At 48.3% G+C, this 17,493-nt stretch overlaps 1 protein-coding gene across 1 annotated transcript; it reads right to left on the bottom strand.

Annotated features, from left to right (window-relative positions):
- Positions 1-1,121: 1,121 nt before the first annotated feature.
- LOC110152194 (putative killer cell immunoglobulin-like receptor like protein KIR3DP1) lies at positions 1,122-8,565 on the bottom strand. Its single transcript, XM_070450303.1, is given in 10 exon segments — positions 1,122-1,509; positions 1,512-1,587; positions 1,699-1,751; positions 2,473-2,595; positions 3,339-3,389; positions 4,357-4,656; positions 5,678-5,977; positions 6,864-7,127; positions 8,272-8,307; positions 8,448-8,565. Coding segments are annotated over 10 exon segments (1,314 nt in total). The 5' UTR covers positions 8,482-8,565; the 3' UTR covers positions 1,122-1,432.
- Positions 8,566-17,493: the final 8,928 nt, after the last annotated feature.

Genomic DNA, 17,493 nt, shown 5'->3' with positions numbered 1-17,493 from the left:
AGAGTTGAGTGTGACCTTCACTCACTGCCTTGGTTGGGTGGAGGCACCAGTGATGCCCTCAGAGACCTGGTGAACCGAGGAGTGGGGGAATGAGGCGGGCTGGGGAGATTTGCAAAGTACACTCTGCTCTCACAAGAGAGCACAGCTCATCCTCCTGGACACGGAAGGCAGTCTTTACTTCTCCCAGGGACAGGCCAGGGTGTGTAAGAAGCAGGATGTGTCTCTGTCCCCTTGAGGTGAAGCATAGAGTCATTCCTGTCCCTTCAAAGCATCCTTTGATGCTGCATGTTGCTCTCCTCTTCATCCAACAGAGACTCCAGAATTCAGACAAGAATGGTCCTCATCAGAGTTCCTGATCAAGGACAGACACTACTGAGCACTTGAAACGTGGTGGGTGTGACTGAAGAACTGAATGCTTTACTTCACATACCTGTAGAGCCATTGTCTGTACTGCGTGGCTGGGTAAGTACTTTATCGGCCAGTGCAGGTCCAGACTGAGGGGGATTCTGTTGTCCTGTTTCTACCCCTGGAACCCCAGCAGCCTCAGTGCACATGGCTGGGAAGAGATTGAGGGGGCTTCCCCAGTGGCTCAGATGTAAAGGATCAACCTGCCAATGCAAGAGACATGAGAGACGTGAGTTCGATCCCTGGGTCAAGAAGATCCCCTCGAGAAGGGAATGGCTGCCCACTCCAGGAATCGTGCATGGAGAATCCCATTCATGGAGGAGCCTAGTGAGTTTCATACTGTCTATGCCATTGCAAAGAGTTGGACATGACTGAATCGAATTAGTGTGCACACACCCAGCCTCATATAGGTAGTGGCACCACACTGGATATCTCAAACAGAATATACTTCATCTTTTTATTTGGCAATCTAGCATTGCTTTTATTAGTTTTTATGGAAATCTTTTTATTTTAAATATAGCACATGTCAATCTTAAACGTCCAGTCTATCTCTCCCCCAACCATTCCCCTCTGTAACTCTAAGATTGTTCTCTAAGTCTACAAGGCTGTTTCAGTTTTGTAAATAAGCTCATCCTTGTAAAATATTGATGAATAGACATCTTATGTATTGGTTTTGTGTTTTTTTGAAAAACTGAATAATTTGAAGAATCAACTGGCAGATGTTTTTATGCTTTATTGGAATTTTAGAAAAAGTAAGATGATCATATTAACCTACCCAGTATGTGTGATTGCTTATACCATTCCCCAAACAGTGAGATAGATAAAATGGAGTCCTAGAAGAGATAGGAGATTACTCAGAGGGTGTGGGATTCTTGAAGATGATCCTGCAATCTTGGACTCCACTGTTCACCTCAGAGCTGCTGGGCTGCTTTGGAGAGGAGGAGGAGTGTCCACAGAGGAGCCCCTTTAAAAAGAGATCTGAGTCTTTGATTTGTAGCACTCTGTGTGCTCACAGCCTGGGGCCAGGTCAGGGCTCAGCACGGCCTTTCTTTACATTGAATTCCTCATAGATACTGGGCTCGGGGAAGGGGTGCATGGGGCTCAGGGGGTGGGAGTATTCAGTCTCTCAGAGAGGGTCCCGAGGTTCAAGTGAGCGTATATCACATCTTCTGCTGGAGAGTCCTGAGAGGAAGGGGGTATGAATGATGGATTGAGACACGATCTTCGAAGACTGGGACATTGGGCATTGGACGGGCCGATGCTATGGCAAGGGTTTGGGCTGGGAGGACTCACTTCATTGCTCACTGCTTGGTCTTCCTGGATCTGTCGTTATGTAATAGCAAGATCTGCGAATGAAAGAGAGTCAAGGATCTTGAGGGTGAAGGCAGTTATCCCAGACCTCCTTAACTTTGATGGGGACATCAAAGCCAGAAAAAGGCAGGGGTATGCGCCCTGTTGCTGGGTCTGTCTACTCCACTAAATAAATCAAAAACAAAACATTCCATCTACAAGCATCTACAGGCATTCACGGACTGTCTCAGGAACCTGTGCAAACCCACAGACCCATCCTACATCTTCTGTTATGGACCATTCTCTTCTGCATATCAGCAGATTCCCGAGATCATGTAGGGGAGAAGAACAGATGATTGTAGTTGAAGGGAAGAACAGGGCTTGGAATGTCCCTGGTGTCCAGAGATTAAGTGTCCATCTTCCAGTGCAGGCAGCCTGGGTTCTATCATTGGTGGGAGATCTATGATCCCACATGTCTTGAAAAACTAAGCCCCACGTGCTGCCACAGCTGAGCGCACGAGCTCTGGAGCCTGAACCACACCCCAGACTGCAATGAGGATCACCCATGCTGCTGCAAAGACCTGATGCAGCCAAGAAGAAATCAACGCATATTTACATAAAAAGAACAGGGTTCCATGGGGCTCTGGATGATGTTCCCTCAGAGGTAACAACACTGGAAACCAGTTTTAACCTGTGGGAAGTGAAAACCTCATTCTCTGCTATGAGCCCACCTCCCCCTGGGTCAGATGATGCTGAGCTCACCACCTTCAGGCTTACGATTTGGGGTAGAACACCAGTGACAGACCAGAGCAGCGAGGAGGATGCTAGTAGACTTGAAGGCTATGGCAAGACCAAGGACGATGTACAGCATGATGGAGGGCTCTTGAGGAAGCCCTGCTTCTGTCAACAGGCAAACGGAAGGTCTGGTTTTTCATTGCATACACTGTGCCCCTACACACTGGTTTTATTGTATCCTTGCATCAAACTGTCAGCATCTGTCAACCTGATCACTTATGGTCTCCACTTCCCAGGAGGTACCAAAGCATCCAGGAGAGATGCTAGCAGTGGATGAAGTAAAGAGGCCCTGCAAGACCAGCTGAGGTCTGAACCAAGGTCCACTGGGCACCAATGCAGGTTTTCTCTGCTCCCCACGTCAAGGCATGGTGTTTTTCCATGAATGGAGACCCGTTTAATCCACAATACATTCTGACGCCCCCCCCCACCACCACCATCCACATGTACCTGGAATGGAATCCTCAAGAAGATATGACACTTTTATTTCTGAATGTGGAATGCTTAGTTCATAAAACACTAACAGAGGAATAACATATTTAAGGTGCTCCCCCAAATTCTCCACTTGTCGCCCCAATCCATCCCCAAAGATCATGGTGGAGGGAGGGTAAGCATCTCCCTTAGGCATGGGATCAGGTAACTCTGACCCACTTTCTTCAATTTAGAAATTCCCAGTCCCAGGGTCTCAATGCCCCCTCTGGTTCTCATGGAGACCACAGTCTCAAATGCTCACTTGACATGGATGTTGAGAAGCACAAAGTCGCAGACCTGGGAGCTGGCAGAGCCAACACTCACACAGGACCCCTATATCTTCTCAGAAATTTGCTAAGATAGGAGACCTTCTTGCTTACCTTCTGTTGTGTGTGCATCCATGGGTGAAGGGCAAGTACTTGTAGTGGAACCTAGGAGAAAAAAGACAGAAGGGGTGAGCCAGTAACCTTCCTCACCCCAACAAAGGAGGACTGTTCTTTCTGGAACAGTCTGCCTGTCCTTGACTCTGTGATCCCTCAGAGCACTGATGGGGGAGGGGGGAGCTTCTAGTTCCTCCCCATGAATGCGTTGAGTACACCCACCATCCTGGAGAAGAGATGGTGGAAGGAGGCGGGAAGGGTATGCCTGACGATGAAAGATAGCTGTAAGCAAGAGACATTATTTCTGCTCCAGGACTGAGTATCTATGCTCCTTAATTGGGAAATCACCTGTATGTCAGAGGTGCCTCTGGGAAAACATTAAGAGCAAGGGGCCAATGCAATCTCTGATCTTCCCAAATCAGCCCAGCCTCTCCTCCTCCTGGGTCTACCCTGACACTTTTCTTTATTTGCCTGGATAGACAGGACTCTGATGAGAAGCATCCATACAGGAGGTGGAAGAGGGTTGAGATGCCCCTGACCATGTCTCCTCCTCTCTGGTTCTCATTGCCTCCATTTCTCCAGAAGCCCTAAGGCTCCCTGACAGCAGCACAGGGCCCTTGAGCTAGAGCTCAGTGATAGAGTCAGATGTTATGGAAAAGGCCAAAGGGACTGCTTGGCCAATGCAATGTGACTTAGTGCATTGTAAAGCACGGGACACTTCTTGGGGTTCTGGAAACAGGAATACTGCATTGGGTTGCTGTTTCCTCCTTCAGGGGACCAGCTGTTGTCAGAACTCTTCACTATGACCGTTCTGTGCTGGGTGGCCCTGCACGACATGGCTCATAGCTTCACTGAGTTACACAAGCACCTTCATCACGACAAGGCTGTGATCCATGAAGGGGAGATAGTGAAGGACAGAGGAGTCTGTCGAGCTGCAGTCCACAGGGTCGCAAAGAGTTGGACACAACATAGCGACTGGACAGCAATAAGAAAGCTGGGCCAGGAGGAGGGTCCTTACCTGTGACAGACAGGAGCAGGGGGTCGCTGGGGTCTGACCACGCGTAGGGAGAGCGAGTGAAGGAGCCGTAGCACCTGTAGGCCCCGCTGTGGGCTGGGGTCCCAGGACCCAGAGGGAACTCGGCCTGGAGTGCTCCGCGGGGGCCCCGCCCTGCAGCGAGCAGGCGCCCAAGGTTCTCCCCCTCCCTGAGCAGATGGAACTGGTCAAAGGCATGCTCGGAGCTGCAGAGCAAGGTCACGTTCTCTCCTGACCTCACCACGGGGCCCCCCTGGGCTGAGAGAGAGGGTTTCTTGGACAGACCTGGAAGGAGGAGACCTTGATCTTAGAGCACTGAGTAACTCAAGTCCTAAATAGAGGATTAGAGCCCGAGTGTGCAACAAGAGAAGCACTGCATGAGAAGCCCGCCCACCGCCAGGAGAGAAAGCCCCACAGCAACGAACACCCAGCACAGGGAAAAGTTCAAACATAACTTTAATAATGGACTGTCATTTAATATCCTTTCTCTGAAGAAATGTATGTATATGAACAACTGAATCAGTCTTATCTACAACAGGAATTAGCAACATCATAAATCAACTAGACTTCAACAAGAATAAATAAGAAAAAATATACTTTAAAAATCAACAAGATGTGGGGTTCTCTTGAAAGACGGAACCTACTAGGTTCTGCTGGGACCATCAGAAAACATGGTACTGACCCAGAAACAGACATTATGGCCTGGAAATTGCCAGCATCTCATTGGATCTTTGACCACTTCAAACTGGAGGGAGTGTTCAGCGCAGCCCTGCCCACCCCCAGGGGCTGGAAGGGACTCCTTAGTGGGGAGGGTTGGCAGGGAGAACTCCTTCCTCTTTGTGCAGAAGGAAGTGTTAAACCACAAGGCTGAGCAACTTCAAGGTGTCGACCTCCGTCCTGACCACCCAGGGCCAGACTGCAAGGGCGTCTGGTACCACAGTGCTCCTGACAGAGGAAGGGAGCTCTGACATGAAGGCGGGAAGCCAGCCCCTTAACCAACCAGCGCTGGCTGCCTGAGCCGGGAACTGCCCGGGTCCCTGCTCTGGTGCATCTTTCTCCATTGCTCGTTCTTTCACGTTCTTGCTGCTTCACTCTGTCACCGGCTGTGTCTTCTCTTTACCACATGGCAGGTGCTCTGTTCTCTTTCCCTTCCGTGTTCACACCTCCTCTCTCTCTGGTTTGTTCCCTCTCCCGAGTGTGTGAGTGTCTCTGCACGCCTGTCATTGTCTCCCGGTACTGATGCTGGACTGGACACCAGACCTTCTGTGACACAGACAGCAGAAGGGACTGGTCTGGACACACTCACCTGTGATGACGATGTCCACGGGGTCACTGGGGGCTGACCACTCATAGGGGGAGCGGCTGAGAGAGCCGTAGCATCGGTAGGTGCCCGCACTCGCCAAAGTCATGGGGCCAATGAAGAAGTCAGCTGAGGTATTCCCACCCGGGAGCATCTCTCCACGTGTCTGGAAATGCCCTGTGCTGTTTTCCTGGTGCAGGATAAACTTGTCAAACAACAGCTGTGATTGACAGCGAATGGTCACATTCCTTCCCTCCTGCACGAGGGGGCCTGGATGGGCTGAGATGGCGGGTTTTGTGAACATACCTAGGAGCAAAGAGGTTGTGAGCTTCAGTGAGTCACCCCGCCTCGGCGCTTCCCCTGACATCTGAAGGTGTGAAAAATGTCCCCATGAACCAGCAGAGCCAATTACCCTTCCTGTCTGTTCTGTGGCATTCTCTCTAGCCTTGTTCTTGGGCTCTGGCTCATGCTTTTCTCTTTCTCTTTGCTCAAGACCTCCAGCCTCCTCTGTGTTTATTCTAAACTCTTTAGCTGTTGAATCTGCTCTCAGCTTCATGCATGCATACTCAGTCTCTTCACTTTTTTCTGACTCTGCAGGACCCCATGTACTGTAGCCCACCAGGCTCCTCTGTCCATGAGATTCTCCAGGAGAGAACACTGGAGGGGGTTGCCATGCTCTCAGCCTCTTCCAGTCCCTAATTTGCATTTGAGGGGCTGGGGTGGTTCTGAGGATGCATACCCTGTCTCCCTTCACATACATCTCTTATAACGTGGGTGATGACTGGCATCATTGGGAAGGCAGTGGAGGATAAAAAAAAGGAACCCATCTGTGACCCCACATCATGAATCTGGAAACGTTTTTGAGACTCCTCCCTGGGGCTCCAGCTCCTTCACAGGGGCCTACAGCTCCCTGCTGGGTGGCAGATGCTGGATCAGGGTCGTTCCCATCCTCCCTACTGGCAGGCAGTGACCGCATCCTATCTAACTAATGCCGAGGGATGCTCCTCCTTCCTGCGCTGGGGCACCCCATCCATCTATTCAACATCCTGAGTTTAAACTCTCAGAGTGGGTTCTCTTTCACTGGTTCACTCCTGGCTGGGAATCCTGAGTAGCTTTGGGTGCACTGGCATGTGGACCTAGGGTAGGATTGCCTGCAGGCTCGGCCATCCCAGGCTGGCTGGACCCCTCCTACCTGTGACCACAATCTGCAGGGGGTCACTGTGTGCAGACCAGTAGGCTCCAGAACATGTGTAGGACCCGGCATGTTCTCTGGTCACCGGGCCAAGGGTGAAGGTGTTGAGTTGATGTCCCTGGAGCTCGGGCAAACTGGTCCCATCTCTTTTGAACAGTCTGAATATTGCAAGTGGAGAACGGGAGTGACACCGAAGAGTCACAGTCTGTCCTAAGGGAACCACGGGGCTTGGCCAGGCTGACAAAGAGGGCTTCTCATATTCACCTAGGAGAGATGGAGGCACAGGCTTTGAGAGGAAAATAGGAACAGTCTCCTCTCCCCCCTGCCCTCATGGGCACGTCCCCTTCAATTCTTCCAACTCTCCTCCCCTAAACTGCATCACCTTGATGCTCAAGGATAACTAGGGCTTGGGGACAGACAGAGACACAGTCAACCCAGGATGGACATCATGGAGACTCTAAGAATATGATTCTCAGAAGTGATTCTTCTCAGGAGAAGAATCATTCCTTGGGTTGACAAAATTTTGAGAAACTTTCTCTCAAAACACAAAACACTGGGGATTCCCTGGTCGTCCAGTGATATGGACTCAGCACTTTCTCTGCCAAGGGCCCAGGTTGATCCCTGATCAGGGAACTAAGATCCTGCAAGCTGCATGATGCAGGCTAAAGAAAACACCACAGAGAAATTGATGCATGGAAAAGAAGTGTTGCATTTGTTGCAGCTCAAATGGTACAGAATATTCCTGCAATGCAGGAGAGCAGGGTACAGTCTCAGCTGGCAAGATCCCCTGGGCAAGGAAATGGCAACCCCCTCCAGTATTCTTGCCTGGAGAATCCCATGGACAGAGGAGCCTGGTGAGTTACAGACCATGGGGTCAGAAAGAGTCAGACATGACAGCGTGACTAACAGTAACACAACTAAGAAGAGAAAAAGCCACTTGACTGAAAAGCAGGAAGGAAACCATGACCTCACTCCTTTGTTAGCTAGCCTCCATCAAATGTGGGACCAGGTCCAGGTGGCCCTGCCTGATGCCCAGCCCCTCCCCTGGGGTCAGGTCTAGTGGGCGGTCCTGCAGATCCTGTTGTGAAGGGCCGGTTGGAGATGCCACCTTGTTGGAGAGGGGTCTGTGGGCTGCAGCCCCTTGCTCCCTCTCATGATAGAAATGGCACTCAGGGGGCCCAGCTCCCACCTCCCAGACTTCACGCTGTCCCTTCAGGTCCAGAGTGCAGAGCTGGGCTAACCTCTGGGGAGAGTGAAGATGAGTATCAAGGCCAATAGGAGGACCTGGGATCCACAGGGCACGCGGCTCTCACTGTACTGACAGGGGTCTCACCCTGCCCCCCAGTGTCATCTGCCTCAGCCCCGCCTGCTCTGCTCAACACAGAAATAAGGGATGGGGAGGACTCACCCACAGCTGCCCAGATCCTCAGACTCACACAGAATCCTAGAAGGAAAAGCCCGTCAGAGATGGCTCGTCCCGATGGACCCCATGCTCCTTGCACCCTCATCCAGGGAACCTGGTCAGTGGTGTGAAGACCCCGATTTCCACCATAAACCTCTCCTACCAGGTCTTTCCAGACTCACCGAGACTCAGGAGGCTGAGGAGTGTGGGGCACATGGCTCTGCTTCTGTGAGGCAGGAGGCAGGACTGAGCAAAGCTGACCGAGTCACAGGATGCGGAAGGCGGGCGGTGCTGTTCATACAGTCAGCCTGGTGCACGTCACAGGGGAAGACGGGCAGCCTCTTCTCACACCAGGGATGGAAGGCTGACCTGAGCCTCATCACTGAGGTCACCTCATGACCTGAGCGTCAGTTTTTATTCCCTAAACACTGTGGATGTAGGAGGATTTGAACAGGTCTTGCTGCCTCAGGAAGTAGTAACGGTGATTCAGTGTATACCATGTTGGTGGTGGTGGTTTAGTTGCAAAGTGGTGTCCAACTCTTGTGACCCCATGGATTGTATCCCACTGTGTTTTCTGTCCAAGGGATTTCCCATGCAAGAATACTGGCGAGGGTTGCCATTTCCTTCTCCAGGGGATTTTCCCAACCCAGGAATCAAACCCGGGTCTCCTGCATTGCAGGCAGATTCTTTAACACCTGAGAGGCTTAGTTTCTATGAATATCTTGTTTGAAGAAAGACTGACTCAGTTCCTTTCCTTCTCTTGATGACGAGTTCTACTGCAGTTGTGCAGGTCTGGGAATTCCCTGGTGGTCCAGTGGCTACTCCCTGATTTCACTGCTGAACAACCAAGTTCAATCCCTGGTTGGGGAACTAAGATGGGATCCCCCAAGCCATGAAGCCCAGCCAAAAAAAAAAAAAAAAAATGCAGGGTTACTAACTGCTTACTGTCTAATGGTAACCACAGGGGAAAAAAAAGCCACACTGATTTATTTTCAGCAAAGATTTCTAAGGCCTCTCTGCTCCTGAATTTAAAAGAATTTTTTTTTCAATCATGTACCTGGAATTCATTTTCCTGGTTGACATGTTGTTACTCATTCTCTATAAAACAAACCATGGGGTTCAGTGCAGAGAAAACAACTATAATTAATATGTATCCTCAATCAGAATGTCCAAGAATTCCAATAATCCCCTCATGCTTTTACTTAGGAGATGGTATGTTGCCCTGATAAAATAAAAATGCTTTAAAAGATGATCTTCATAAGAAACATAGCCCTTCTGAAGAAATCCAGTATATACCAGGCAGGATGCTTTCCCCAAGCTCATGATAAATGTCATTAACCTTAACTCTTTGCAGAAGAGAAATCACAGGTGCCCACTTCATATTTCAGGCTCAGTGCAGGTTGCCAATTAAGGACTCATTAATAGAGACTTTGATTCTGCATTCTCATAAGAGAAGGAGAGATGCATATTATGGCTCTTTGAACATTTTGTAAAAATTCTGAGGTGGAGTATAGGTTATTAAGAAACTAACTGTTAGTGTCAGGCATATAACAAGGTGATTCAGTTATACACAGACATGCGTCTATTGCTTTTCAAATTCTTTTCCCACTTAGCTAGTTACGGAATATTAAGCAGAGTTCCCTGTGCTATCCAGTAGGTCCTTGTTGGTCATCCATTTTAAGTATAGCCGTGTGTATATGTCAAAGCCAAACTGCCAACCTATCCCTCCCCGCACGCACCATCCCACCTGGTAACCATAAGTTCATTCTCTGTGAATCTCCTTTGTAAATAAGTTCATTTTCTTCGATGTCACCAATAAGCGATATCATGTGATATTTGTCTTCCCCTGACTATTCTTTTTATCTGAAATTATTTCCTGACTATGAGTGGAAACTTTGCACACACACACTCTCTCTCTCTCTCTCTTTCTTGCCAATCCAAGGACCACATGTGTACACAAAAAAAAAAAATGTGTGCAAGATGATTGTGGGGTTTTTTGGGGGGTGTGGAATTGTTTTGCCAGAAAAGGTGGACAACCTTGCTTTCTACATAAAAATGTGTAAAGGAGAGACTTCCAAGCTCCAGAATGCTTGAGTGAGGGACGTGTCCTCAACAATCAGTTCCAAACCAGGACAAAATTTTCCAGTTGTTTCAGGATTCCAAGGGCAGACACACACCCAGGTCACCATTTGTTCATGGGCATGATGGAACCTGAGTAAGGGCTGTGATTCTGTACCAATTTGCTAGGAGTGAGGATGCTTAGATTAGTTATGCTCCCTAGGTAATAAATCTGGTCTCCTCTTGATTATTAGATATGTAATGGAGTAAGAGTACAGTCAGGGTTCTTAAATTTCCTTTTATTTACTTAATATCATGCTTCAAAATTGATCTGTATTCTTTGTTGTTTCAGTTTGTGCATTTTTACTGCCATGTACTCTTTCATTGCAGATATATAAACTGAAAATTTTTTAAATTAAAAAAATTATTGAAGTATAGTTCATATCTTCTGTGCAGCAAATTGATTCAGCTTGACAAATGTATTCTTTTCCATTATGATTTACAGCAAGATACTGAATAGAATCCCCTGTGCCATGCTGTAGGACCTCATTGTTTATCCATTTTATGTATAAATAGACTTCATCTGCCAATCCCAAGCTCCAAATCCTTCCCTCCCGCTTAGCAACCACAAGCTCTATGTCTGTGAGTCTGTTCCTGTTGCACTGATAGATTCCACATATGAGTGATATCATATGAAAATTGTCTTTGTCTTTCTGTCTTACTTCACTTACTATGTTAATCTCCAGGTCCATCCATGCTGCTGCAAATCTCATGATTTCATTTTTTAAATGTCTGAGTAGTATTCCATTGTGAGTGTGTATAGACATATACAACATCCTCTTTATCCATTCATCTGTCAATGGACACTTAGGCTGTTCCCATGTCTTAGCTATTGTATGTTGTGCTGCTATGAACATAGAGGTGCATGAATCTTTTCAAAGTATAGTTTTTTTTTACAGGTATATGCTCGGGATTGGAATTGTTGGATCATATGGAAACTCTGTTTTTACTTTTTTTGAGGAACTTCCATATTGTTTTCCACAGTAGCTGAACCAGCTTACACTCCCCCAACTGTGTAAGAGGGTTTCCCTCTTCTCCACACCCTCTCCAGCATCTATTATTCATCAGCTGTTTAATTATTATTAATCATTCATGAACTGTTTAATGATGGCCATTCTGATCGGTATGAGGTGGTACCTCATCACAGTGTCAGTTGGCCTTTCTCTACTAATGAGCAATGCTGAGCATCTTTTCATATGCCTGTTGGCCATCTGCATATCTTCCTTTAAACCACAGATATGAATTGTGAGAGTGGCACATATGGATTTTGTCTAAAATGAATGACATCTCCTCCAATCTCATGAATGTGCTCTGAGTCCAACCTCATGTTTTTTGTCATAGGACAAGGTGATGAGGTCTTTGGGCAAGGAATAGTGACTTTATTTGGAAAGCCAGCCAACCAACAAGATAGTGAACTCATGCCCCAAAGAATCATCTTACCTGAGTTAGACGAGCTTTTTTCGGGGGAGAGGGATTGTCAAACAGTATTTAATGAATATAAAACAACCCTAGCCCATGGGGAAGAAAATTCCAAGAAGAGAAAACAATACATTAAATACCCACCTGTGAACTCACACTTTCACACACACACACACACACACACACACACTCTAAAAGGGGAGGAGATGTGACTGGTTGTTGCAAACTTTTGTTTAATTAATTAATGGCTGTGCTGGGTCTCAGTCACTGGGCACAGGCTTTCTCCAGTTGTGGGAAGTGGGGGCTGCTCTTTGCTGTGTGCAGGGTCTCTCATCGCCGTGGCTTCTCTTGTTGTGGAGCACCCGATCTAGGTACATGGGCTTGTGGCCCACGGGCTTAACTGCCCCGAGGCACGTGGAACCTTCCTGCTCTGGAGATTGAGCCTGTGTCCCCTACATAGGCAGGCACATTCCCAGCCACTGGACCACCAGGGAAGTCCTCTTGCAAGCTTTTTCTCCCATAATTTATTTATTTTTAATTGAAGGACAATTAGAATACTGTGATGGCTTCTGCCATACGTCAGCACGGATCAGCCACAGGTATACTTACGCCCACTCCACTGTGGAAAACTTTAAATGGTGGAATCCTTTGTTCTCACAACTGTGCATGCAGGTCTGATCATAATGTCCCTTTAAGCCCCAAGAAGACAAAAGGTTCTGTCTGTTCTGCAACTTTTTATCTCTATAAGTATGGGAAAGTGTTGTACCTTTCAAGTTCAGAGCCTTGAGAATAGTGTTAGTCCCTCAGACATGTCCAACACATTGCGACCCTGTGGACTGTAGCCTGCCAGGCTTCTCTGTCCATGGACTTCTCCAGGCAGGAATACTGGAATGCATTGCCATTTCCATCTCCAAATACTGCAGGCCAACTGCAGTATACTCCCTGATGGACTATGTACTCACTTGTACATTCCAACTCTGCATACGGTGTACTCACACGGGCACCTTGAAACTGCCCAAAAGAGGGTCAGCCCAGACGGTGGGTTTGTGGAAGGTCCCTGGAAGGAAGTCAGAGGCTGAGTCCCAGGACCTCCCCACCCCTCACTCCCCAGCTCAGCTCAGGAGCCCTTCCAGGTTTCAATCCCTGTGCCCCCACCTCGCCCCGGATCAAGTTCCCTGGGCTCAAGTGAGACACGGGTCCAGGGAAATGGGAGGACTCACCTGCAGGGTTAGGGGTCCTCTGGCCCAGACTCAGGCCTGGAAGTGAGAGATTTTCCACCAAAAGCTTGGGCTGATTCTCTCCCCATCAGGATCCCTGGTCCCTCCAGCTGCCCGAGCCCTGAGTTTCCTGTGAACTGGGGGCGGGTGGGCATCCCATGCCCTCCTGCAGTCCCCTCCCTGCCCTCCACATCTGGCCGAGGCAGAGAAGCCCAGAGAGGATGGAAGGCATGTCTGCAGCTCTGAGCACTCAGCCGCCCCGCCGCCGCTCTGTACAGATGAGGAGACTACAGGGCCCTTGAGGACAAGCAGGATGTGGCCCCTGGGGAGCTGCCACCACCCCTTGGGGCTCCCATGGCCGGGGATCTGCAGCAAGAGGGTGGCCCCTCCATGGACCTGGCAAGGATGTCTCCAGGCAGGGCTCAGAAGTCATCTCAGCCCAGACCTGAGGTTTCACCTCTTTCTCTTTCTGCCCACTCTGACCCCCTGCTCTAGACGGTGGGACCCAGGTTCTCATCCTGAGTCAGCCCCGGACAGTCTGGCTCCAACTAGGACTCGGAGCTTTATTTTCCCAGTCCCCTCCAGAAATGGAATTTACTTCTCGTCTTCGATCAGTACATAAATTATTTCAGAGCACCTACTGTATCCCAGGCATTGGTGCCACATAGCAGAAATACACCCATGACCCAGGTAGACCCATCTTCTGTAGGTGTTCGAAGAACTCAGATTCTGCAGAATGTGGGCATCAAATGCTAATATTCAATTATTTTCTTAGAAGATATATGAGAATAACTGGAGCCTACGTCTACATTGTCAACATTCAAAACAACGAAGATCATGGCATCTGGTCCCAGCACTTCATCACAAAAAAAAAAAAAAAAAAATTAGTGAAACAGTGGAAACTGGCATAATTTCTTTTCTTCGGTTCTAAAATCACTGCTAACAGTGACTGCAGCCATGAAATTAAATAACACCTGATCCTTGGAAGAAAAGTTATGACAAACCTAGACAGCATATTAGAAAGCAGAGACATCACTTTGCCAACAAAGGTCTGTATAGGCAAGGCTGTGGCTTTTCCAGTAAGCATGTACAGATGGAAGGAAAGAGAAAGTCAAAGTGAAAGTTTCTCAGTTGTTTCCAACTCTTTGTGACCACATGGTCTATACAGTCCATGGAATTCTCTAGGCCAGCACACTGGAGTGGGTAGACTATCCTTTCACCAGGGGTCTTCCCTACCCAGGAATCGAACTGGGGTCTCCTGCATTGTAGGAGGATTCTTTACCAATTGAGCGATCACGGAAGAAATACAGATGTGAGAATTGGATGTAAAGAAGGCTCAGTGCTGAAGAACTGATGCTTTCTGACTGTGGTGTTGGAGAAGATTCTTGAGAGTCCCTTGGACTGTAAGGAGATCACACCAATCAATCCTAAAGGAAATCGATCCTGAATATTCATTGGAAGGACTGATGCTGAAGCTGAAGCTCCAATCATTGGACCACATGATGCAAAGAGCCAACACATTGGAAAAGACCCTGTTGCTGGGAAAGATTGAGGGCAGAAGGAGAAGAGGGCGACAGAGGATGAGATGGTTGGATGGCATCAATGACTCAGTGGACATGAGTCTGAGCAAATTCCGGGAGATGGTGAAGGAGAGGGAAGCCAGATGTGCTACAGTCCAGGGGGTCAAGAAACTCAGATGTGATTTAGTGACTAAAAAACAACAACGTGTACACTGTAATTGAGGGAATAGCTGTTTGAGGAGGCAGAGAGCCATGGGTTGGATTGAGTACATTCTGGAGAGAAAAGAGCATTCCTTAGAACCTTGGGGACACGGGGACTTTCTGAGGGGGCAGGGGGAGTTGGTGGTTGTCATGTCAAGTGCTATCCGCTGTGCAAGGATGTTCAATTTTATTTTTAAGAGAAATGGAATATGTAAGCAAAACACTATGATAAAAATTTATGAAGGTCATATTATATTAGCTGCTATAGAGACATGGGAAGTGAGAGAAAATTGCTTGGTTGTGCCCAACACTTTGTGACCCCATGGACAACACAGTCCATGGAATTCTCCAGGCCAGAATACTGCAGTGGGTAGCCTTTCCCATCTCCAGGGGATCTTCCTAACCCAGGGACTGAACCCAGGTCTCCCACAGTGCCAGCGGATATTTACCAGCTGAGCCACAAGGAGAGTGTAAATTAAAACTTTCTTATTTATAAAGAAATAATTATTGATCTTCAATTATCTCAATATGGGTGTGTCAACCAGCATTCTTAATGATTTATGTGGATTTTTCATATTAAAATTACCCCAGGATAAGGCAAAAACCCATTAACAAGTGATAGAAATTATAGAGTCTAACTTTTTGTCTACTTTTGGTTGGGAGTGGAAAAGGAAATTGAGTCTGAGTGTTCTGAGAAGAGCTGATATGAGAGAGCACACAAATGTTAAATGGCCCATTTTCTTAGTGTGTGTGTGTGTGTGTGTGTGTGTGTGTGTGTAACTGCACCAGTATCATTTGGAGGGAAGGAGAGGTGAGAGCTGAGGTTGGGGGCGGGTCACCTCTGGAGGACCATGAGCAAGCTTGAATTCAGATAGAAGAGTTTGGAGTTTTCCCTGAAGATGTGGGCACCATGGAAGGATTCGGAGCAGAAAGCAGATTCTGAGATCTGAGTTAGAAAGGTGAAATGTGGAGGGTGGACTGGAGATGGGAGTGTGGGTCTGGAGCTCAGAACCCAGGGAGGTTATGGCTGGGATCCAGGTGTGGCTGTGGGCTGGACTATGTGGATGGAGAGGACAGCAGGGGTCAGGGGCACCCTGGAGGCTGAATTCTTTTACTGTATTGTTGAATACAAGATGTAAGAGTCGAGAGTTGAGTGTGACCTTCACTCCCTGCCTTGGTTGGGTGGAGGCACCAGCGATGCCCCCAGAGATCTGGTGAACCGTGGGGTGGGGGAGTGAGGAGGGCGGCGGAGATTTGCAAAGTACACTCTGCTCTCACAAGAGAGCACAGCTCTTCCTCCTTGGCCCAGAGGGCAGGGTTTACTTCTCCCAGTGACAAGCCAGGGTGTGTAAGAAGCAGGACGTGTCTCTGTCCCATTGAGGTGAAGCATGTGAGTCATTTCTGTCTCTTCAAAGCATCGTTTGAAGCTGCATGTTGCTCTCCTCTTCAACCAGTGGAGACTCCAGGATTTGGACAAGAATGGCCCTCATCAGAGTTCTTGATCAAGGACAGTGGCATATATTAATACATGTGAAATATTTCCATAAAGTGAAATAAAAATAAGAGAGCCTTATTTTCAAGCTGCTAAAGTCTGCTTGCTAATGTCATCAACCTCCTCAGGAAGTGGTATTGCCAACCATTGAAAACTATTGATCTATCTATCTATTTATGTATCATCATGGAGAACAAAAGGCAAACCAATCTAGTATTCTTGCCTGGAGAATCCCATGGACAGAGGATCCTAGAGACTACAGTCGAAAGGGTCACAAAACGTTGGACAGGACTGAGTGATTAAGCACATGTATCGCCTATCTATCCAGCGTCCTTGGGTTATAACTGGTACACAACCCTGCGGTTTACAAGCTAAAGACTCGTCTTACATCTGTTATGAAGAGCCTACATTTTCACACATGTCACACAGCAGTGTGGTATATGCTCTCTCACAGTAGCAACAAGAAACAGAACTCCAGCCTGTCTTCACTTCTAGCGACCCTGACATTTCTCTTAGTAAAAGAGTTCTCGGGCGGCTTAGTTCTAAGCCAGGGCAAAGCTCACACACAGAGAGCTCAATGAGCAACTAAGGCCCCGCGGAGCTTGACCTTCGCCCCACTTGCCAGCTCAGTTCCCACGGGGTCCTCATGGTGCTGTCCTTCATGCCTCCGCTTGGGTGAGCCAAGCCACAGCGTGCCACCAGTTGATAATTTCAAAGGCACAAGATGCTCAAATCCTTTGCTTCAGTGAAAAGAAGCAAAAAAGACAAAACGCGCAGTTATTGATGGATTCACACAACACGTGCGAAGCCTCCCTGGGGCAAGCGTTCTCTCTGCAGCCCTTCAGAGATCTGGAGTGGGATGTCCAGTAGGCCTTTCTGTGATGGCAGAACTTTTTAAACATCTGCTCTGTCCAGCACCCTGGCACCTGACCACATGACGCTGCTGAGCACTTGAAACGTGGTGGGTGTGACTGAAGAACTGAACGCTTTTTTCATGTACGTGTAGAGTCCATGTCTGTACCGCGTGGCTGGGTAACTACATTATCGGCCAGTGCAGGTCCAGACTGAGGGGGATTTTGTTATCCTGTCTCTACCCCTGGAACCGCAGCAGCCTCAGTGCACACGGCAGGGAAAGAGCGTAAAGAAGCACGCCCTGGCTCTTTAAGACGCCAGCCAGGAAGTGACGCAATCACATCTACTGGGAGCCTATTGGCCAGCACAGACACGCGGCCCCGCCCACCTGTAGAACCCGCCTGGGGAC

The sequence above is a fragment of the Odocoileus virginianus genome, chromosome 20 (genome assembly GCF_023699985.2).
Source record: "Odocoileus virginianus isolate 20LAN1187 ecotype Illinois chromosome 20, Ovbor_1.2, whole genome shotgun sequence".
Taxonomy (NCBI): Eukaryota; Metazoa; Chordata; class Mammalia; order Artiodactyla; family Cervidae; genus Odocoileus; species Odocoileus virginianus.
Note: the sequence above shows the minus strand (reverse complement) of the source record. Positions and strands in the feature narration are given on the sequence as shown.